Source organism: Pelodiscus sinensis, chromosome 1 (assembly GCF_052426305.1).
Source record: "Pelodiscus sinensis isolate ZL-2025 chromosome 1, ASM5242630v1, whole genome shotgun sequence".
NCBI lineage: Eukaryota > Metazoa > Chordata > Testudines > Trionychidae > Pelodiscus > Pelodiscus sinensis.
In genome coordinates, this window is record NC_143052.1 from 148,767,420 (window position 1) to 148,790,919 (window position 23,500).

Here is a 23,500-nt window from a genome sequence, read left to right on the forward strand (position 1 = left end):
GGGCATTGTTTGTTGAGGCTGTTGGACAGAGACTACTGTATGATGCTCTTTTGTTGGCAGGTTTAAAACAAAAGCAACTGGGCTGCCTCATGTCAACATACGGAATCTCCCTAAGTATGGACAGATATTACTGACATAGAAACAGAAATGTCAAATACAATCATACAAGCCCAAGGATGGCGGACAGTCCAGGTTCTAATCCAAACTAAAACTGTCACTAGTTACTGAAGTGCCAGCTCCCATGGGCTGAAAGGACAAATTAAACAGAAATAAAGGTTTAGGGCACATACTGATGAACATTTGCCCTCAACCATGAAACACACCTTTCTTCCTGGCATCTCTACCCTCTCTGCAAATGCTGAGATAACCACACCCCTGAACTTCTGTACTGGTATCTGAGATGGGGTGGAGATGAATACACTGTCTTCACGTTGGGCCACGTAGGCCTTCAGTTGGTTTGAACCTTTGTCATATTAGGCCTCAATTGGAGTATTGTGTCCAGTTCTGGGCACCACACTTCAAGAAAGATGTGGAGAAATTGGAGAAGTTCCAGAGATGAGCAACAAAAATAACTAAAGGTCTTGAGAACATGACCTGAGGGAAGACTGAAATAATTGGGCTTGTTTAGTTTGGAAAAGAGAAGATTGAGAGGGGACATGATAGCGATTTTCAAGTATCTAAAAGGGTGCTACAAACAGGAGAGAGAGAAAAATTGTTCTCCTTGGCCTCTGAGGATAGCACAAGAAGCAATGGGCTTATATTGTAGCAAGGGAGGTTTAAGTTAGATATTAGGAAAAACTTCCTGTCAGGGTGGTTAAACACTGGAATAAATTACTTGGGGAGGTTGTGGAATCTCCATCACTGGAGATATTTAAGAGCAGGTTAGACAGACACCTATCAGGGATGATCTAGATAGTTCTTGGTCCTGCCATGAAGGCAGGGGACTGGACTTGATGATTTCTTGAGGTCCCTTCCAGTTCTAGTGTTCTATGATTCTACGTTGTCTGGGACAGTCCAGGCATGGGAGAAAGGCAAGAGTGAGGAAGTTTACGTGGATGGTGGGAGTGAAAGAAGAGTCATGGTAGAGGGTGGGTCTGGAGCTGGGCAGTGGGCATAGGGCAGATTCAACCAATAAGCTCGGGGAAGGGGGGGCAATGCACTTTGCAGCCTTTATTGTGGTGGAGAAAGGAAGGTTCCTGTTCTTTACTTAAATGAAGGCTGTTACTTGCAAAAGGGCGGTATTTGCACAAATTAATGTCCGTGTCATACCCAAGCTGAAGCTGCTACAGGGGCAGGCATTATAGAGCGTAAGAATAGCAATGCTGGGTCAGGCCAACGGTCCCTCTAGCCCTCAGTCTTCCAACAGTGGGCAATGCCAGGTGCTTCAAACAGGGCAATCGAACGATCTATCCCCTGTTGTCCAGTCCCCGCTTCTGACAGGCAGAGGATAGGGATACTCAGAGCATGGGGCTGTGCCCCCGCCCATCTTAGCTAATTGGTCACTGATGGACCCATCCTCCAGGAATTTATCTAATTCTTTTTTTAATACAGTTATACTTTTGGCCTTCAAAAGATCCCACGAGAACGAATTCCATAGGCTGACTGAGGGCTGTGTGAAGAATATAATTGTGTCTGTTGTAAACCTGCTGCCTATTCATTTCATTTGGTGACCTCTGCTTCTTGTATTATATGAAGGAGTAAACAACACTTTCTTATTCACTTTTTCCACAGCATCCATGTTCTAGGCCTCTATCACATTCCCCCTCAGGCATCTCTTCAAAGCTGACCACTCTCCATCTTTTAAACAAGTGTTTTTTCCTCAGCTTTTCCAGCCTACTGTACCCCTTTCAGTTGTCTGATCTATCCATTTGCTTTTTTGCTTGCCACTGCACACGGAGAGGATGTTTTCAGAGAACTATCCACAATAACTCCAAGAGCTCTCTCTCAAGTGGTTAACACCTCATTTAGATCCCACTATGCAGAGCTTATTATAAATAAGTCACTCAATAGAGTGCACTGTAAACGGTGTGCCTCAGCTGCTGAAACAGGAGCATGAACTTGTCTCTCAGCCTGAACATAAAAGAGCTGCTGAATATTCAAACACATCATTGAAAACTGTAATTAAAACATCTCCATATAGATTCTATCACCGACTAAACACTTTTTGACTGATGTTCTTTAAAAGCTTTGTTTCCTTCCCTTTATGGAGTCTTATTTGAATATTAAAACTGGGATTCTCTAAAGAATTCAGATCTCCCCCGAGTCCAGTCGATACTAGAAGACAGCAAAAGGGCAGGAGATTGTGGAATGGACTGTTTATAGCTCCAGTTTTGTCTCTCCCACAGTTGCCTTACCTGCCCTGGTGCTCAGTAGGAAAATAAAAATGGGCTGCTGGCCAAAATTCTTAATGGCGAGGTGCCTCTCTTCCCCTCGGACGGATCCATCCAGTCGTTCATAGCTGTAGCCTTTCCAACGAGACAAAAACAGCATCTATTCAAGGAACCGCTATTCTGATCCTATCCCTCTCCAGGCTGGTTTCTCCTTTCCCAGTCCTCCCATTCTGCCCCTGCTCTATAAATCACTTTCCCTCTTCTTAGTCTTCTTACACTATCATCCCATGTCTCAGATTCTCCATGCTTTTGGGCTTTCTGTCCTTCATCTACAGTCTCCTATTTTCATTCCTTGCCATTCTGCTCTCAGGAGGGTGGGTGGGTGGCGGGGGGGGAAGGGTTGTAGCTTTGCTACTCCCTCATACTCCACCAGTACTTCAAAAATAGAGGGCCAGAATTTGTCCCTGTTGATGTAAAAGGGGTGACTGACTTCCATGGAGTTACTTCAGACTTAGCGAATGCAGGGGCTACCAGAACTGAATGTGTAGCAGGAACTCTTGTGTTTCAGTTTGCTGCTTGGAAACAAAACAGAAAAATTTAGAATCAAAGCAGATGTGTGCTGGTACATGGACTGTTTAAGATCAGGGCTCTTTGGCAACTGCCCCCACATTATGGACCAAAGCATAGAGTCCTTTTGCATTGACTTCCATGCCAGCTTTTCTGAGCCAGGATTACAGGATTTGGTCCCAATGTTTATCTTTAGGTTTTGTTATTAGTTGTCTATGGCAATAAACATTAAATAAAAGCCTCTCTCATGAGAAACAGTTGGCATATAGCCTCATGGACTGAAATGAAAGAAAAAGTCTCATGTCTCAAGAACACATCTGCTAACATTGCCAAAAATAGCAGGACCCAGCCTACACTTGCACTCACATTATTTCCAAGAGGCACATTGCTCACAACAGTTTTCAGTAATAAGTTCATTTCCTGGTGGAGGCGACATGTTCTGCTTTTTATTTAATTCAGACTGGTGTAAATCCAGAATACAGGAGAACCCTTGTGATTTGTGGGATCACTACTCGTGTGAGTCTCCTATCATGGCTTGTGGGAGGGGGGGAGGGAGAGGAAGTGGCAGGGGCCGGGAGCCGCACGGAACTCACCATAGCTCCTGGCCCCTGTGGCTGCCCTCACCACGGTGGGTTCCCCGCGGCAGATACGGTGAGTTCCCCACGGCTCTCAGGCCCGGGGTGAATTTGGGAGCCGCAAGGAACTCACCGCAGAGTCCAGGAGGCTCCCTGTATTCCCAAATTTCACCACTCTCAGTGATGCCAGGTAGGGATGTGGCTAGTCGACTACTCCCTCGACTTAGTCACTTCTCTCCCCACCCTGGCTGCCTCTATCCGAGGCAAAAAGGGGAGGGGAGAAGCAGGAGCTGGTGCTTGGGGAAGCTAGTTTAAAAGCCAGTTCCTCCCAACACCATCTCCGCACAGGGCAGGGTATGGCAGGGACTGGGCACAAGATGGGAATCAGCACTCTAATCCTACAGCAAAGAGGATGAGGGAGTGATGGGAATCAGCACTCTCGGATACATTACTTCACTGAACCTCACAACAGCTTTGTTATCCCACTTTCACAGATGGCAATACTGAGGCAGAGAGAACTGAAGAGACTTGCCCAATGTCACATAAGCAGTCAGAAACTGCAAGAAAACTTCTTCTGCCTGCTAGAAATAAGCCCCCAGTATTATGGTCCCTTCTCTGTCATGCAAGGATCAGCCAGGTACTGCTCCAGTGTGGCTAATAAAAGGTCATCATGACAAGACAGTTGCTCCAAGAGCACAAGTATTTCACCTCTATAGTCCATGTAGTCTTGCAGAATATCCAGCATCCGAGTCATCTGAGAAAACAACAAGACCCGATGGCCACTGCAGAGATAAAGTGAGACCCCATAACTTCAACGTGACTGTTTGTAGCATTTCACAGAAAGAGAGAGACAGACCAAGCTAGCTTAGTTTAATATACAGGAGTATATTTAATCCAAACATTGTATGATGGGGTAGGCAATTTCTGACCGAGGACCACTTCAAAATTTTTTAAAGTGGCCCCAGGCCACCCCAAAAGGGGAGGGATCTCAGGCAGAAGAGGCGAAGCCAGGACACTTCTGTGCTTCCCCGCCCACAAACCCTGATTGGTCTGGGGGTGGGGGAGTGCACAAAGTCTTTGCCCCTCTCCTTCCCAGAGAGAACCGCCAGCTGTTCAGAACAGCTGGCAATTCCCTCTAGGCAACTGTGCCTCTGGCAGTGGGAGGAGACTTCATGTGCTCCCCCCTGCTGCCCCCCAGGTCTATCAGGGCCTGGGGAGGGAGAGCAGGTGAAGTCTCTCTCTCCCTGCAAGGAAGCGCTGTACTTAGACCCAACCGCCAGCTGAGCAGCAGCTGGCAATTGACTTTGAGCCCCTTGCAGGGAGGGAGGAGACTTTGTGCGCTGCCCCCCTCCCTAACTGGCCTGGGGGCGGGGGGAGCGGTAAGGCCTCCACGGGCTGGATCAATTTGCTTGGTGGGCCAGATCCAGCCTGCAGAGGCCCTTTTGCCCACCCCTGGTGCATGATTTCAGTTTCCTAAAATATAAAATGACTTGTTGAGGTCACAGAGTGAATTAGTGGCAAAGTTGGAGTCAGCGCTCAGAACGCCTGACTTCCAGACCTGTGCTATGTGCTTTATGCTGTGACAACGCTGTCTTTAAGCCAACTGGTACTAACCAGCATCATTCTTAGGTGCAACAGATTTATGGGTCCTATGCACTCTTACGGCCAAGACCTGGAAAGGGACAGACAAACACACACATATCTTCTCTCTCTCTCTCTCTCTCCCCCCAGCGCTGCCAGACAGCTCAGAAGCAAAATCATCCCAGCCTCTTTAAAATTTCCATTTTTACTTTAAAATGGCTGTTTAAGAACTTGCTAAGGAAGCTGTCATAGGGGAACTGCATGCTCGTTTAGATGCTCTTGTTTGGTATTACGCTTGATCATAGAAAAGGAACTGTCCCACATCCTGCCCCTGAAGTCGAGTTGAAGTCTTTCCTGGTTTGGTTAGTGCTCTCCTGGGAGGACTGTGCAAGAATCTAAGACTTCAATTTCAGATTCTGAAGCCATCAAACTTAAGTTCCAGAATCTGGGTCCAAATCTCAAATCCCCCAAGCCTGGTGTGTGTGTATTCCAGGCTTTCCCCATTCCTAGATAGGTTTTTATCCCCCTCTCCAATTATGACTATTTTTTATCTTGACCACATATTTGTGTTTCCTCAGCCCAGAGGAACTGAAGCACAGCACGAAGGCCTGTTCTCTTGCAATCTGTGGCCAAACCAGAAGCATCAGACATCATGTAAAACAACTCATGTTCTCAGCCAGAAGGGGCAGGGCAGCCAGCACTCAGCAATGCCCCAAGCACACCAAAGTGGCACCCAGGCAGCCCTCAGAGCTGCCCGGCGTGCCCTCTGCCTCCCAGCCCTCAGAGCTGCCCAGCGTGCCCTCTGCCTTCCAGCCCTCAGAGCTGCCCGGCGTGCCCTCTGCCTCCCAGCCCTCAGAGCTGCCCGGCGTGCCCTTTGCCTCCCAGCCCTCAGAGCTGCCCGGCGTGCCCTCTGCCTCCCAGCCCTCAGAGCTGCCCAGCGTGCCCTTTGCCTCCCAGCCCTCAGAGCTGCCCGGCGTGCCCTCTGCCTCCCAGCCCTCAGAGCTGCCCAGCGTGCCCTCTGCCTCCCAGCCCTCAGAGCTGCCCGGCGTGCCCTCTGCCTCCCAGCCCTCAGAGCTGCCCAGCGTGCCCTCTGCCTCCCAGCCCTCAGAGCTGCCCGGCGTGCCCTCTGCCTCCCAGCCCTCAGAGCTGCCCGGCGTGCCCTCTGCCTCCCAGCCCTCAGAGCTGCCCGGCGTGCCCTCTGCCTCCCAGCCCTCAGAGCTGCCCGGCGTGCCCTCTGCCTCCCAGCCCTCAGAGCTGCCCAGCGTGCCCTCTGCTTCCCAGCCCTCAGAGCTGCCCGGCGTGCCCTCTGCCTCCCAGCCCTCAGAGCTTCCCGGCGTGCCCTCTGCCTCCCAGCCCTCAGAGCTTCCCGGCGTGCCCTCTGCCTCCCAGCCCTCAGAGCTGCCCAGCGTGCCCTTTGCCTCCCAGCCCTCAGAGCTGCCCAGCGTGCCCTCTGCCTCCCAGCCCTCAGAGCTGCCCGGCGTGCCCTCTGCCTCCCAGCCCTCAGAGCTGCCCGGCATGCCCTTTGCCTCCCAGCCCTCAGAGCTGCCCGGCGTGCCCTCTGCCTCCCAGACCTCAGAGCTGCCCGGCATGCCCTTTGCCTCCCAGCCCTCAGAGCTGCCCGGCGTGCCCTCTGCCTCCCAGCCCTCAGAGCTTCCCGGCGTGCCCTCTGCCTCCCAGCCCTCAGAGCTGCCCGGCGTGCCCTCTGCCTCCCAGCCCTCAGAGCTGCCCGGCGTGCCCTCTGCCTCCCAGCCCTCAGAGCTGCCCGGCGTGCCCTCCGCCTCCCAGCCCTCAGAGCTGCCCGGCGTGCCCTCTGCCTCCCAGCCCTATTCAGAGACAGAAGAGGTCTGAATAAATACAAAGAAGCAACCAGTACTCTGGGCTCTTTAAAAGGAAGCGTTGAACCTTTTAAGGTTCCTTTACCATCCCATCTGTAGCTGCAGCTTGCCAACAGGGGGTGGCAATGGGGGCAATTGCCTCAGGACCCAGGGTTTCACTGGGGCCCAGGCTCCCAGCTGCTGCTGCTGCTACTGCAGCAGTGGTGGCAGCCACAGCCTCGGGCCCTTTAAGTGGTTGCTGAGGCGCTGCGTGGTGCGCTCCGGGCAGCTCTGAGGGCTGGGAGGCAGAGGGCATGCCGGGCAGCTCTGAGGGCTGCCTGGGTGCCAGTGTGGTGTGCTTGGGGCATTGCTGAGCGCTGGCTGCCCTGCCCCTTCTGGGAGCATGGAGCCAGCCCCCCCATACACTTTGCCCAGGGGCCCACAGAGCCTGTCAGCTCCCCTGTGTAGCTGCAACACTGTAATCACTTCTGCACTAGGGATGTGAACGTGTAACCGTGTACACAGTTAACCAATGAGCCTGGACTCATCAGTTAACATTCACGGTTACACACAGGCTCCCAATACACGCAGGGAGATGGCTTAAAAGCTGACTCCCGGCACAAACCGGCTCCCAGGGAGCCGCCTGCTGCCCTATGCTGCTGCTGCTGCTATCTCACAGGCAGCATTGCGGGGTGGCTACAGGAGCCAGAGCTCCCAGGGAGCCAACTGCTGCCCTACGTGTAACCACTGAAATGTAAACAAACACATTTTAACATCCCTCTTCTGTACAGCTGTCAGTAATTCAGCATTACCGGTACCACCCCAGTTCCTTGGGGCATGCAGGTAACAGTTCGCTTTTCCGAGCCAAGCTTACCTAGACTCGCCCCCCAAGGAAAGCTCAATAACACCACATACCCAGCATACAAGAATGAAAGGAGTTTGTCCAACAAGCACAGCTTCCCACTGGCTTCAATGAGGTGGTCTCCAATTTCGAAGGGCTCTGGTTCGACACCTGGGAGGGAAGAAAGTCTCAGAAGCAATACTCAAATTAGACCACTGATAGCAAGGGCCTCCAGGTTCCCCACAAGTTACCTCACTGCCATGCATGGTAATGCCTTGTACAGCTGCCACTAAGCCAGAGGTCCCCGGAAGTGCAAGACCCAGGCCAGCCCCCATTGGGCGAGGAGGGAGCACCACCTAGCCACTCTTCACCCCCAGCTCTGCTCCCCACCCCTAGCTGGGCTCCATTCCCATCTCTGAGCTGATGCTGCGGACAAGGCTGCAAGGGAAGCTGCACCTGGCTGCGGAACTAGCTGCTGGCCCCCACTGCAGCCTGGCTGCAGCTCCACTCCCACCCGTCTCCCCTGGGCATGGCCCCATTCCCAGCTGCAGTCTCTTCCTCCTGGCTGCGTATCCCTCCCCCCCAGCTGTGGCCCCACTCCTAGCTCTAGCTCTGGCTCTGGGATGGACACAGACAGGGATACGGGGGGGCATAACCCTCAAAGTCTGGAGACTGCCATGCTAAGCTGACCTAGGTAATAACCTGGACTCTGGCTCCAAGACTGACAGTGCTTTGCTAGGTAGGAGGAACACTACAGTAATGACATACAGTCTTCAGGCTAAACTCAATTTTTAAGAGTCATTGAAATCTGCAAAACAAGCCATGTTTGAAGAAAATTGGCTCATATCTTATGATGATTTTGGTTTCTTTCAAAGAAAGAAGAGTTCTGTCTCACCACTGAACAGGTATGGATGGGCTACACACTTTCGAAGCTGAATTAAGACATTCTGAAGTCTAACTTTCCTCCCTGCTTCATTTTCAAATGCATCTGAAACACAAAAATAAAATGGCAGAGCCGTTCAGCAAGCGCTCTGGGAATACACTGTAAAAGTAGTGACTGGCCACTGAAAATAGCTCTGCAGGTTTATAACAGAGAAGGGAAACCTCTCGGTGGTATTGTTCAAATTCAGGTTCCAAATTTAACACACTCCCTTCTTCATGCATCAAGTTTTCTTTCCTATTTTCTTGGTCAAATATTTATCCACTTGGGCAGAGGAAACATTTACAAGTGATATTAGTTGGAAATTTTCCTCAGAGAGAGGGGAAAAAAAGCCACTGTCCCTGAAACTTCACATAGCTGAGGTATTCGGCATTTTACAAATTAACAAACAAAAAGTACTTGATAGAATGCACTGGGGCACTGGAATGAAAAGCTGGCAGCCCCATCGAGATCTGCTCAGATGCCACACCCATGTTTCCTGGCTGTGCCTGTGCTTGGCCTCCTAGTGGCATTTCCTGGCTCTGCTCAGCATCTGTGAAGGGCCAGTGAGAGAGGCTGGTCAGAGGAGGGAGAAGCATCACGGCTCTGAGAAGGGATGAAACATTGAGCCGGCCCCGAGAATCTTAGAGCTGCTGCCTCAGTGCTCGATGGCAGAACCATGGGGAGGCTCTGAGAGGAGGGACAGAAGAGCGCTGGGCCTATGGAGAGAAGCAGTGCTCAGCAGGGCGCTGAGGAGGCTGTGTGGAGACTACAAGAGGATGCGTGGAAGAGTCTGAGAGCAGACGGGGAAGAAGATTGTGGGAGTCTGTGGCAGGAGCAGCCTGTGGCAGCACATTCCCTCTGCACTTGGCATCAGCACTTCAAGGGCTCCCCTTGCACAGTGGCCTCCACTCTCTAGTGCAGTGTTTCCCAAATGGTGAAGTGAAAATAAGGGTTCCGCGAGAAAATTCCATTACAATAACATTTTAGGATTTAAAAAAAAAATTGTACATGTTAAATGTGATTTTTGTTTTTTAAATATGTGCAATTAAACTAAATGTTGATCTCGTGACCTTGTTTAGCATTTGTTTATTATTATCCTTACTTATTTGTGGTCTACTTTTTCAGCTCCATATATAAGACTGTTATTAGGGGTTCTGCAACATTCTTTCAAGTTTAAAAGGGTTCCGTGGCCAAATAAAATTGGGAAACACTGCTCTAGTGCATGGAGAAGTAGCACCAGATGAGCAGAGTGTTTCTGCACTGTCATTAGGACAAGCAAGGGCTCTCCAGTGCTCTGCCTCTGCAGACATGCTCATCCTGGTAGTCTGTAGATGTAAAGACGTGGCAACCAGAACCCAGGCCTGCAGCGCCTAGGACAGCTGACGTTCCCCCAGCATCACCAGGAGGCCATGCGGAGGTGCAGCCAAGGTGCACTGTGGAAAGTAGACAACACAGGAAATGCTGCCCAGTACACTCAGAATAATAATACCCACTGTGGTCCTCTGATTGGCCCACTGCCCTTCTTAACCCTAGGGGTAGGTCTAGGAAGTGGTCTGGGCAAACACACAGACTTTGCCTGGCTGCAAGGTCAGACTTTGCTTGATCTCCTGTGTCCAACTCCAACCTGATTCTGACCCTGGCTCTTGCCATCCCTCCAACTCCTGTGTGACGACTGCTGTCCCTGGTGGGCAGACTTAGTCCAGCTGCGATGTAGCATTCACACAGGAAAGAATATGAGGTCAGAATAAGGAGTGGATATCTGAGTGTAATTCAGCATAAACAGTGAGTTCTTTTGGTTGGTCATGTATTAGACGTACAAGGGAGTTTGTTATGAAGGAGAAGAATCTACAAGGGTGTTTGACTGGATGCTAACATATGCAACTGGTGATACTAAAGACATGTCTAAAGATGTTTAATCACATTTTAATTAGAGGTTGGCCCGAACCAGAATCCTGGAACTGGCTGCTTCCACTCCTTCAGATAGTTCCAAATGGCAGTGTGTCAAACCAGAAGCCCAGGATCAAACAGCTGTGAGTCTTAGGAAAATGCATCAGACTGATCTGCAGTTTTAATATTACAGGCAGTCCCCGAGTTACGCAGATCTGACTTATGTCGGATCCGCAGTTACGAACGGGGCCCGTCTCCCTGGTCTCCAGCAGACCAGGCAGAGGAAGCAAAGCCGCAGAGCACGCGGGCAGCAGACAGCCCAGACGCGTTTGGGCTGCCCGCTGCCTGCGTGTTCCGCCGCTTTGCTCCCCGTCCCCCTGGTCTGCAGACCAGGGAGATGGGGAGCAAAGCAGAGCAAAGCCACGGAGCCCGAGGGCAGCAGGACAGCCACGGCGCGTCTGGGCTGTCCCGTTGCCCCCGTGCTCTGCGGCTTTGCTCCGGAAGCCTGTGATACAGCAGCTGGGGCGCTGCCGGTTGGTCCCGTAGCGCCGCTCTGGGCGCTACTGGACCAACCCGGCAGCACCCCAGCTGCTCTGCCCCAGGCGTCCTGATTTAGCCACTGCTGGTCAGTTTCAGCAGCGGCTGAATCAGGACGCCTGGGGCAGAGCAGCTTGGGTGCTGCTGGGTTGGTCCAGTAGCGCCGAGGAGCGGCGGCACTATTGGACCAACCCAGCAGCACCTCAGCTGCTCTGCCCCAGGCGTCCCCAAGTCAGCCGCTGCTGGAACTGACCAGTGGCTGATTACAGGAAGCCCCTGCCCCGGGCTTCCTGGAATCAGCCCTGATCAGTTTCAGCAGCAGCTGACTTGGGGATGCCTGGGGCTCTTAAGTTGAATCTGTGTGTAAGTCAGAACTAGCGTCCAGATTCAGCCACTGTTGAAACTGATCAGTTTCAGCAGCGGCTGAATCTGGACGCCAGTTCCGACTTACATACAGATTCAACTTAAGAACAAACCTACAGTCCCTATCTTGTACGTAACCCGGGGACTGCCTGCACTTGCTTTGCAAGGATCATTCAGAATAGTGAACTTGCACAATTATTCAGTGCATTTTCTGAATGCTAATGCATTTCCTATTTCACTACAACAGAGTGCACGAATTTAAAAAAGGAAACTAATTTTGCTTTTAAATGAACTGATTAGACCCAACCCCCACAAAAGTCCCAATTACCTAGATCTTTCATCAAAATAGCTTTGTAGTATTTTCTCTGCAGAGCTGACATCCCATGATACAGAACCACTTCTACCTTCTTAGGCAGCTCTGCTGTGACCTCAGCTTTCACCCTCCTAAGCAAGAAGGGCTTCAGAAGACAGTGCAATTCTTTGGCTGTTCAGGGGAATAAAAGGTTGCAGACAGCGAATTAAGTGTAATGAATGACTCTAGCACTTTTTAAAAATATAAACATTAATAAAACCTCACACCACCTTGTGAGATGTATTTTCCCTATTTTGTAGAAGGGGAAACAGAAACAAACCTGGCTGTCTAAAGGCATGTCTCTGAACATATATTAAGGCATACACTTGCTGATATAGGAGGCTTCTTTTCATAACTAATCAGTGTCAGAGAACACACACCCTAAAGTCCCAACACCCAAGCCCCTGTTCGAACCAGCTGATAGCACTGACCCTCAAATGCATTTTATGACTCATTACTTGCCTGGCTTACTCTCCTTTTCAATCCCATGATAACACTGAACAAACTCTTCCACTTGTTCTTTAGGAAAGATACCAGGCTCAATAAAACTGAGCAGGGAGTACAGTTCCTGGAGACTGTTCTGAACAGGCGTGCCGGTGAGCAGGAGGCTGAAGCCCACTGAAAACTGAGATAAGCAAAGGCAAAGTAAAATGAACTGCAACATTCAACGGGAATATAAAGTCGCTTGCCATACAAACCCCCTTCATGACTCTCCCACAACTACCAAAATCTGACAGTTGGTAGAGAGGCTCCCTGCAGAACTCTGCAATTTTAGTGGAAGACAGCAAATTCAAGATCGGGAATACCAAGTCAACGAAAAGGACCTGACTCTCCTCTCACACACTTGGGTAAAAATCAGGTGCAACTCCTCTGACGTTAATGGAGTTACGCCAGAGCACAAAACAAGTCTGAGCAAAGGTCAGTGCTGTTAAAATCTCAATCTCTGCTGCACTACATGTGCAAACCTTGTGCACAGTGCTAAATAACTAGAGCTGCTGGGAAAATTTCTACAAAAATCCAAACGTCACAGGGAACGGGGCTGGCAGTGGGGAACAGGGAGGCCCGCCAGCCAGAGCAGGGCTGGCGGGCTGGAGTGAAGCCTCATCAGCAAAGCCAGCAGGTGAGCTGGGGCAGCACACTGACTGAGGCTGGTGGCCAGGAGAGAAGCCTCAGGAGAACCCGAGGCTTAACTTACCCAGTCTGGCAAACTCCTTTGCTCGGGACCGCACAGGTCCTGAGGGCACCAGATCAGGGAGGTCCAACACATACTATATAAAATGCCTCAAAATGGGATGTAGGTGAGCAGAATGAAGGTGGTATTGGGATTATCTTTTAGCATTACTAATGAGCAGTCCAGTACTAGATACGCAGAAATAGATTCAGAAATACTAAAAAAGGTTCCCCTAGGCTTATTCTGTCCTTGGATGTGCTTTGCTTCTCCTGTGGCAGATTTAGATCTGGGGCACGTGGTTGAATCCAGAGCAACACCACCAGCTTCCATGAAGAGAAGTGACTTAAACAAGGTCACATAGCAAGACCACAGAAGCAGACCTGAGGAGTCATGACTCAGAGTCCCCTGCACTCGCCACTGGACCAGACTTCCAAATTCACTGCTACTTCACTTCTTTATTTTGAATCATTTATATCAGAAATACAGACTCCTAATGCAGACGTCACATAGCTGTGATTTCGTTCCACATCATTGCCTTTTTACTTGCATCTTTTTCCTCCCATTCCTCAAACTTCTGAGCCCCAATGAGAGGTCAGAACCTGAGACAAGTTCCAGACAAAGGATTTCCCATCCCAACCCATTAACGCAGGGCCCAACTGATTTGCCATTGGAGACAATGGGAGTCAGTCTCCTGGCTTTGAGGGGAACTGAATCAGGCCTGCGGACAAACATGCTGAGGGATAAATAATGACATAAATAATGAACCTGTATTTGTTAAAGGGGAGAAAAGACCTTTAATTGCTAAAAAGCTCTTGAGCTCTTTACCTCTGAAAGTGTCTTGTGCAGCAGTGAGTTCTGATTTTTCAGTCGGTGGGCTTCATCCACAACCAGAGCAGCCCAGTTAAAACTGTAACATAAATTAACAGAAAATACTGTTTTCATTTGACAATGTGAAAAGGTCAATGTGAGCTGCCTCATTCTATAGCTGTACTGAAGACCCAGCATCTAAAATCCCCTGAATCCCAAGCGGAACAGGGGAGAAATGAGATCTCCACCTAAAATTTGCCACTCACATGCATTTCTTGGTGTAACTGATGCCCTGTAGCAATCTCTATTTGAGGTTGTAAAACCCTTTTCATTCTCCCCTCGTTTTCCATCACTCTGCAACCGCCACCTTTCAGCTTGCTACTTCCCAAGCTGTGTCTCTGCTCCAAGATGTACTTTTGGGACTAAAATGAGGACAGGGATTTGGGTGAAACAGTTCCGTTGCTTTTAATGGAGTAAAAAAAAAAAAAATTACACCTCTTTCCATTATAAAACTTTAGGCTATGTCTACACTGCAGGCTTCTTGCGCAAGAACTGTTTTGTGCAAGAGTTCTTGTGCAAAAGGTCTTCCACAAAAGCGCATCCACACTGCCATGTGCTTTTGCGAAACAGCATCCATGGCAGTGTGGACACTAGAAAGCTCTGATGGCCATTTTAGCCATAGGGGTTTCTTGTGCAAGAAACCCCTGTAGCCCGTCCACCTTGCCTTTTTGCACAAGAGGGTATATTCCTCGTGGGGAGAGAAATAACTCTTGTGCAAGAAGCCCTCTGTTCCGACGCTTTACTGTAAATTTACTTGTGCAAGTACGCATGTGCAGTGTAGACGCTTGGCATGTGCAGTGTAGACGTGGCCTATAGGTTTATAATGGAAAGAGGTATAATTTTTTTTTTACTCCCTTAAAAGCAACCGAACTGTTTCCCCCCAATCCCTGTGAGCTATTTTTGAAAAGCGGGGGTAGAAGCCAGGAAATAGTCCTGACTGAAAAGTACCATCACAGCCTCATTATGGAGAAAGATGGCTTTCCACTTGGCCAAGTAAACCGTTCAAAATCATGTACTGAGAACATACAGTGTATCATTTGCTTTGCTACCCTTGTAAATCACACTGTTATAGCAAGATGCACTGCATTCCTACCCACCTCTGTAAAGTGTTTCCAGATGGAAACATGTGAAGTATTGTTATTATTAGCCATATTTTTCAGATGGAACAATTCAGGTTCAAAGAATCCGAGTAGTGAGGCAGTGAGACCTCGTGGCTCAAAACCAAGAGACTGGTCCTAAGATAGTTATGTGGTAACAGGCACATCACTCAACTTCTCGCCGACATACCTTACTCTATATACTGCCGCTGATGGTCTAAAATTATCAAAATGACATGGAATTAAGCAGAAGGTCATTCGGAACTAGAGGACTGAGCTGCATTCTCGGTGGTTTTAAACACACCAAAAGCGTTTCATGCAGTGGCCACTGATGGTGGGCGGGGGGGAGGGGGCAGTTGCACCATGCTAAAGGGGCACCAATTTAGCTGCCAAAAGTTATGTTGTTGAATTTGCTCCAGCTGCTGGGGCCCCCAAGTCTCTGCCCCCTTCCACCCACTTGGCGGTGACTGCCCGCAGGTGGCTCATCACGCTACAGACCGAAGAGGGGCGGGAGGGGAGGTGGGAAGTGCGAGCCAGGACAGAACAGCCCTGGCAAGTTCTGACGCAAACGCCCCTCTTCCTTCTCCCGCTTACACCCTGGCTCCCAGGACCTCGCGCGCGCCTCCCCCCCGCATGCAACCATCCGTCTCTGGTTGCAAGATAGCGCTGCGCCCTCTTTAAAAAGCAGCACCACCAGGGTTCTTCCCCACCTGCCTCCCCCGGTGGCTCAGCCAATGGAGCACACGGGGCTGGCGCATGCTGGGAGCCAATGGCAGGACGGGCTTGGCCCGCACCAGGGGAGAGAAGTTGCAGAGGAGACTCCAGGGATGAGACCTAGACACCAATACTCCTCCCTTCCCCTATGCAGGTGGGCTGTGAGGTGTCACTGTGAGTGTAACCGCCACCAGGCAGATTTGAACCCAGGACCTCTGAAGCAGAGTATAGAAGCCTCTACCCTCTGAGCTAAAAGCCAGCTAGCTCCCAGCCCCTGCTGTAGAGGTCTGTTGGTCTTAACTGTTGCTGTGGCCTAGGTGCCACTGCATGGTAACCACACTAGGTGTGTGGGTTACACGAGCATGACTGGAACTGGGCGTTCACTGCTGGGGTTGGGGGGGGATGGAAAGGACTGGGGGAGGAGCAAGAGTGAAATTAGCAACTGCAAAATGCTCCTGCAACAAATGATTAGGGGGTGCAAATTTTGCCTGTGCCCCTGGGCGCATAACAGCCTCACTAGCCCTCTGGTTTCATGATATGTTAATTACCAGCTCAAGACATGGATTCTATCCTGATGTGCTCATCAAGGCCAGTATCTTGCTTCTAGCAATGGCTAATAATTTGTGTGTCAGAGGAGTTCCATAATATACCTGACTAGCTGTGACTTGAGGCTGAAGAGATGAGGGGGGCAATTCATTTTCATCTCCTACAAAGTCTCCGAAGTATTCATTAGCTTTGATTGCTTCCAGAAATCATACAAACACTGTTAGTTATGAAAAGGCATCACCATTATTTTTATAAGATATCCAAATCCCATCCCATTTCAAACATAGAAATATTTGCCTGTGAGCAGGCATACTAATAAATTACAGATCTCGCCAGCAAGTCAGATAACTATTCAAAGAGTGGGATCTGCTGGACTGGCAATCATGTGACACAGTTTAGGTTATGATCTTGTCCAGAATATGATAAATCAATTCATTTTCATCAAAGTCTGTACTTATAACCTAAATCAACGCAGCCACTTTTACCAGAATGTTACTCTACATACTGCTATGTACTACATTCTATTGGAGCTATTGCTTACTCTCTGGGAGATAACCTGGGAGCAAAAATCCATTCACTCATTTTATGCCAGTTACGTGTGAGGCGTGCATAATATTTCCTATTTAATCTGCTTGGAAACTGTCCTTCTAGAGGTATGAGAAATGCAGGGGGGTGTACTCATGGACAATACGGCTGAAAGTAAAAAAGATCTTTCACGGAAAGTTGCTAGAAACAAAGCTCTAATAATCAAAGAAGAACGTTAATGGCTTATGTGATGTCATATCAATGTGCCTAGAGAAACTGTTGACAGACCTATTGTATAAAACCTACTAAAATTAAAATTAACTCACGATTTTAGAAATGCTCCATCTTTTAGGCAAATCTGTAATCAAACAAAACCAATGTTATACACAATGCCTGAGTTATACAGCACCTCTCAACATGACATATCCTAAAGTAATTTACTAACATAACACTCCGATATACCAATAGTTCACCAAGAAAGACCACTTCTTCAACCCTTGAACTGAAGCTGCCACTTGAATAGCATAGGACAGTGACTTAACAGCACATAACAGAAGAGGAGAGAAAGTGAAAGTGAACTGAAACTGCAAGGAGAATTTAGAGTTCAAATGTAAGTAGTGGAGCTGCAATTTGGCCAAGACACCCAAACTGCTCTTATGGAAAATACCCTGGGATCTATAATAACCGCAAGTTGCCAGAAGCTTCAGAACTGATATTCATGCTTAAATTTGACACTTTATGTATGGGTTTAAACAAAGACTCTAATTATCTCACCCATTACAAAGATAGCTTCCCCATTTATTACCCCTAATGTCATTACCTCACAGAAACTTCCCCTATTATCACCCCTATGTCATTTACCTCACAAAAACTAACCTTCCTCCCTCCCCCTCACTCTGTTCTAGAATTTGATTTGTCAATTTCACGTGTTCATTTTTTTGATTGTATCACTTTGGTATATTTTGGTGTGCCGATTTTCTTCCACATATTGATCTGAGGAAGTGGGTCTGGCCCACAAAAGCTCATCACCTAATAAACTATCTTGTTAGTCTTTAAAGTGCTACATAGTTCTGTCTTTTGTTTCAGCTACACCAGACTAACACGGCTGCATCTCTATCACTATTCCGCAAGTTGCCAGGACCTTAATTTTAGGTCTCATCTGAAATATGTTGCAACAAACAAGCAGTAAAGCTCAACCAAGAATGAAAAGAGATTCTCCAACTGGGGAAAGTATTCAGATATCTCAGCCAAGTCTTTTCACCTCTGTCATACTTTCCCATATAATGTTTCTTCCCATGTTTGGGAACTGGAACAATTAACTAGGTCTCCTCGGTGTCCCATTTTCCCTCCTTTTTGACCCTCCATTAAAATAAGTGATAATGATGAATGAAAAATTATCTGCTAATATCATACACACACACACACGCTGTCTACCTGCAAAAGGGAGGAGAAAGTGGGCTGTGTCAAGAGAAAAGCTAGTATCAAAAGCACAGACCTCATCATTGGCAACAGCAATGGAAAAAGAGACTAGGGATTACTAGTTAAGTGAGTTTATTTATGTATAGGTGGCGCTTTCTCAAGCTTGCTCCAAAGTGAAAGTCACCCATTTGTGGACAAGTATTCCTATAGCACAGAAATGATGGGGGAGAACAGTGGAAAAGTAGGCAGGATCAGAGGGGACAGCATGGGACAGACAGACCCAACCTAAGGGAGAAAAGAAAGAGACACACCCCAAAACAGGAAAAGCAAAGGGACAAAGAAAGGACAGTAGGACAGAAAAATCAGATGAAGGCAGCTAACAGCGAGCTGTGAGGGAGACCTTTCACCACTACGATTCAAGTCAATGTGTTTGTTTACTTTTAAAAGCAGATTGAATTAATGGTGCTACATCAGCCCCATGGGAAGCGATTCTGAATGGAGAAGATTTGTATTTTTCCCATAATGATAATTAAGCAGCAGAACATGGGTTTAATAACTGCAGGAGAGGTCAAAGCAGTGACTAAGGGCCCAATCTTGTTCCCACTGCCACCAATAAGAGCAAGACTGGGTCCTAATTGTGGACTCTGTTCAGCACTCGTTATTCACCTGAGACCCCTATTACCTTCAATGGGAATTTTCCTAGAGAAAGGCCTGAGGGGTCTGTCTGAATCAGGCATGCAGAAGAGGGTCCGAGAGCAGCAATTGAAAGGGATGAAGGGGAGGGTAAATTCAAGCAGAAACTTCCACTGGATGTGATGTTAAGAGGCTTAGTTAGAAAGGTACACGGGCAATGCTCCTGCCTGGTGACAGGTACCTCATATGTAGTTAACAGCACATGGAAATGAGAATGCGCTTTCAGGTCCCACTGCAGCTTGGCCCTTTCCTCCTTGTCTCCTGCATACGCCACATAGGAAAGACCTGGAGCAAATCTGTTTTCATTATTTAAAAAAAAAAAAAAAAAAAGTAGTGAGTTAGGCTGAGGCTTTTGTGTAAGTAAAGAGCTTAGTCGGCTTTGAACCCAGTCTATCAAACCTAGCGTACAAACCACAGAAGGGCCAAAACTGCAAACTCGAATCCAAATGCTTCAGTTGCGGGAGGCGGTGTGTTTGGGATTTTCAAGTCTCTGATTCTAAACCTAACCGGATAGACCTGGAGCCACGCTGGACTCTAGTGTGAGGCTCTGGCTTAGAAGAGGCCAAAATCTTATGAGAACGGCTACTCTCCCTTGGCTGCTAATGCTCAAGATGGGAAACCCTGTGATAACAACCACTCTCATGGACCCTCTGACATCCACAGTCCATTAGTGTCAATTTCATAGTTTTTGGATTTTTAAAATAATAAATTTCATGATTTTAGCTACTTAAGTCTGTACTTTCAGGGTGTTGTAGTTGTAGAGGTCATGACCCAAAAAGGAGTTTGGGAGGGGGTGGCAAGATAATTTGAGGGGTGGATGAAATCCTGCTACCATTACTTCTACACTGGAACTGGCAGCAGTGCTGCCTTCAGAATTGGGCAGCTGGCGAGTGGCAGCTGGGAGCCCAGCTCTGAAGGCAGTGCCACCCTCAGTAGCAGCGCAGAAGTAAGCATGGCATGGTATGGTACTGCCGCCCCTACTTCTGAACTGCTGCTGGTGGGGAGCAGCCTTCAAAGCTGGGAGCTTGGCCATGAGCCAACATTCTGCAGCCTCCCAGCTTTGAAGGCAGCACGGAAATAAGAGTGGCAACACCACAACCTCCCTAAAATAACTTTGTGACCCCCTGCAACTCCTTTTTGGGTCAGGCCCCCCCATGTGAGAAACGTTGGTCTCCCCTGTGAAATCTGTATAGCATAGGGTAAAAGCACACCAAAGACAAGGTTTCACAGTCCATGATGTGTTTTTCATAGCTGTGAACATGGTAGGTTCCCACTCATGGGATTTCTACCATTTTGAGCAGAAAAAAAATGTCATAAAAGGAGAAGTAAATTTTGTTTTTCCCAAACCTCAACATCAGCCCTGACTCAGCCTCCAACTTGCACTCTGAGAGCAAACCTAGATCTAAGATCTGAAAGCGTCCTCATCCCATCTGCAAAGCAGAGCTCCTTTAACAAAGTGATAGCGACATCCATGGGACCTATCCCTCCATAACTTGCAGGGAACAGGTAATGTAAGAGTTAAAGGAGTCAGGATAATGGAATTCTCTCTCGTGTCTCACCCAAATCATTTGCTTAGCCCCCATCTTGGATAGATGGTCACCGCTTGTCTACATCGTTAAACATATTGATCCATATTTCCTCTGCCATCCCCATGGTCAATGTGGAGCCTCGCAGCTCCCATTAGCTCCGGTTCACCGTTTGCAGGCAAGGGGAGCTGCGGGAAGCAGCCACTTTGAGAAACACTGCCCTAGATAAAGAGTTTTTTTCTAAATTGCATCTGTTCACTGCAGACCCTGATTCTGAGAAACAGTAAGCTCCTGCAAACTAAGTCCTCTCCTCCCCCTTCTGATCCTAATCTTCTGACCCTTCTTTCAGAGTTAGACCTCTGTGCACATTCAGTACATCCAATGCACACGCATATATCTGCACTATGTGAGCAACCATAAGGGTGTATGTCATGCCCAACTTGTGCACACATAGAAGTGCATGCTTTTGTGTGCAGACTTAATAGTTTGGCCTTATCCTTCACTCAAGAAAAGCTCTCATGATCTTCAGTGAGTTCTGCCTAAAGGACGTTGAGCATGGAGACTGCAACCCAAAACAATAAGACCAGGAAAGTGCAGGCTGTAGTTATGCGGGCCATAGCTCACCCAATATTGGTAGCATTCATAGGGAGAACATACTGATGCACTGTAGTGGTACAAGGAATACTATTTTCTCATTGTGAATGGTGCTGTTTTGTGCCATAGCTTTAACAGACTGATAAATTCTAAAGCCAGAAGGAACTACTACAATCATCTAGGCTGACTTATATAACACAAGCCATAGGGCTTCTCTGAAATAATTCCTGTATGAACGAGAACATATCTTTGAGAGACAGCTTAGATAAAAATAGATGATTTTGAATTGAAACAATTTTAAAATGGATTTTTTTTCCACTTAAATAAATTTTTAAAGAAGAAAGCTATTTAAAATTAAATTTGAAATTATGGCAGTGTATGTTAAGGTCCAAACTTACTATGACCTATTAAAATAATTTAAATTACATACAAATATTAAACAGTGCATATTCACTATTGTGGGGGAAGGGATAGCTCAGTGCTTTGAGCATTGGCCTGTTAAACCCAGGGTTGTGAGTTCAATCCTTGAAGAGGCCATTTAGGATCTGGGGCAAATCTGGCTGGGATGGTACTTGGTCCTGCTGTGAAGGCAGGGGACTGGACTCAATGACCTTTCAAGTCCCTTCTACCTCTAGGAGATAGGTATATCTCCATTCATTTAATTTAAATTTTAAGAAAGGTCAAACCACTGAAATGGTAGAAGTCACTGGCTAACCACCTGAAACCAGAGTTTCTTGAAGTGCTTTTGATAGCTGTAATCTCTTCTATAAGTACAAGGAAAATATTTTATTCATTTCAGTTTATTCAATTAGTTTAGTTCAATGACTAGTTTATTCTAAGTTAAATAAAGTGATTGGGAGTTGAAAAAGCAAGAAAGCCGGTATGAGAGCACAAGACCTACTAGTTAAAAAATTCTGAGGAACATGGGAGATCAGAAACAATCACTTGAATTCACTAACTACAGATTATTATTGTTTGTATTATTGTAGCACTTAGTCATAAAAGAGGAACAATATTTCCCTTTTTTAATTATTAGTGTTAATAGTATGATGTGTTTTGATAAATTACTGTTTTCCACGTATGTATCCAGCACAGTTAAGGTAGTGTCATCTAGCTAATAAAAACAAATTTAATATTCTGTTTTTGTAGTCTTTTTCCATTGGATTCCAATTTCAAATCCATACAGAGCTTGACTCAAATCAAGAGAAAGAAATTAACTATTATCCAGTAAATAAGAACTGTAACATTCACCATTTTCTCACATCATAAAAATATAAATACTACAAGACTGAATAAATGTAGGTAAAACCATATAAATGCTTAAATAAATATGTATAGATATACCGTATCCTCCTGGATAGAAAAAAAAGTACCTAATTTAGAACTGTAACTATATTTAATTGAAAGTTTTAATTACATTTGCCAACCAGTGGGAACAAAGCTTTATTTAGGGAAATAAGTAAACAGTACAAATACAAAACAAGATTAAAATAGTTGATTTAAATCAAGATTGACTGCTTGCTTACTTAAATCATGTTTAAAATCAGAGTTTTAAATTGTTTTTCTTTAAGAAAAATATCCAGTCATCAAACTTAGAAGTTTCAATGTCTACACATTCATAAAAACAACAAAAAACCCAGCCCACATGTGAATGACTGTGCATATTTTAAGAGGACCTTTGCAAGCAGGATTGTCCTGGAGTCTTCAGGAATTAAAGATTATGTTATGTGATGAAATCTCCAAGAATAATTGGCAATGCTATTTTCAACTAACAGATATAAGATGGTGATAGAATTGCTGAGGCTTACCTCTCCAGCTCCTCCTTCCAATTGCTCAACACAGATAGAGGACAAAGAATCAGAAATGGCCTTTTGTTTAACTTTCCAGTCAAATAAACAAGCAGAGCAATAGTCTAGAACACACATGGACAAAGAGATTATTTTCCATAACTAGAAAACACTGTATCTAAACACACACACAGCCTCATGGCTAGTGCTTGCAGGTTCGCTACAGCAAACCATGGGAAAAGGCAAAAAAAAAAAATCAAAGCAACTCCAAACTATGGAAAAGTTTAGGTTTGAATTCTGCAGCTGAGATTCAGTAATCCCCTCCCACAAGAACCTTATCTCCCACAAGGACAGAAGAGTACCTAGTCTATGTCACTATTCACTAGTTATTTAATATGCATGGAATACTGTCACAGGAATGTGCATGTCAAAGCCATTCTCCAAAACTCTAACGAAACTTACAAGAGTTATATGAAATATCCACAAGTTTTACCCACTTCTGACCCTAGAACTGAACTTAATAAAACTATCCACCTCAGTGCTTTTTTGTTTAAAAAAAAAAAAAAAGGTGCTGGTACTCCAGGGGAAAAGTTGTTGAGCTCTGACGGGAAGTGCTGGCACTGATCCACCCAGTCTTGTATCAAAATGACATCAACAGTATACTGACAGCATGTTTTTAAAACTTAACCGCATTGTTTCATGCCCACAATGTTCAATGCAATGTCTTTACCAGACGATCATTTTGCGTTAAAATAAAATAAAGTTCTTACTGAGTATTGCTCAGGCAACACT

At 47.0% G+C, this 23,500-nt stretch overlaps 1 protein-coding gene across 2 annotated transcripts in view; it reads right to left on the reverse strand.

The window, feature by feature from the left end:
- Nucleotides 1-23,500, reverse strand: part of CHD1L (chromodomain helicase DNA binding protein 1 like) — a 47,362-nt gene that overhangs the window by 18,531 nt on the left and 5,331 nt on the right. For both annotated transcript variants that reach the window (XM_014578483.4, XM_006132874.5), the window contains 10 exons: nt 22,730-22,833; nt 18,983-19,097; nt 17,016-17,047; nt 13,766-13,847; nt 12,232-12,394; nt 11,746-11,901; nt 8,604-8,696; nt 7,783-7,879; nt 4,181-4,254; nt 2,355-2,465 (listed from right to left, as the gene is read on the reverse strand). In XM_014578483.4, coding sequence (XP_014433969.3) covers nt 2,355-2,465; nt 4,181-4,254; nt 7,783-7,879; nt 8,604-8,696; nt 11,746-11,901; nt 12,232-12,394; nt 13,766-13,847; nt 17,016-17,047; nt 18,983-19,097; nt 22,730-22,833 — 1,027 coding nt within the window. The remainder of the gene's footprint in view (nt 1-2,354; nt 2,466-4,180; nt 4,255-7,782; nt 7,880-8,603; nt 8,697-11,745; nt 11,902-12,231; nt 12,395-13,765; nt 13,848-17,015; nt 17,048-18,982; nt 19,098-22,729; nt 22,834-23,500) is intronic.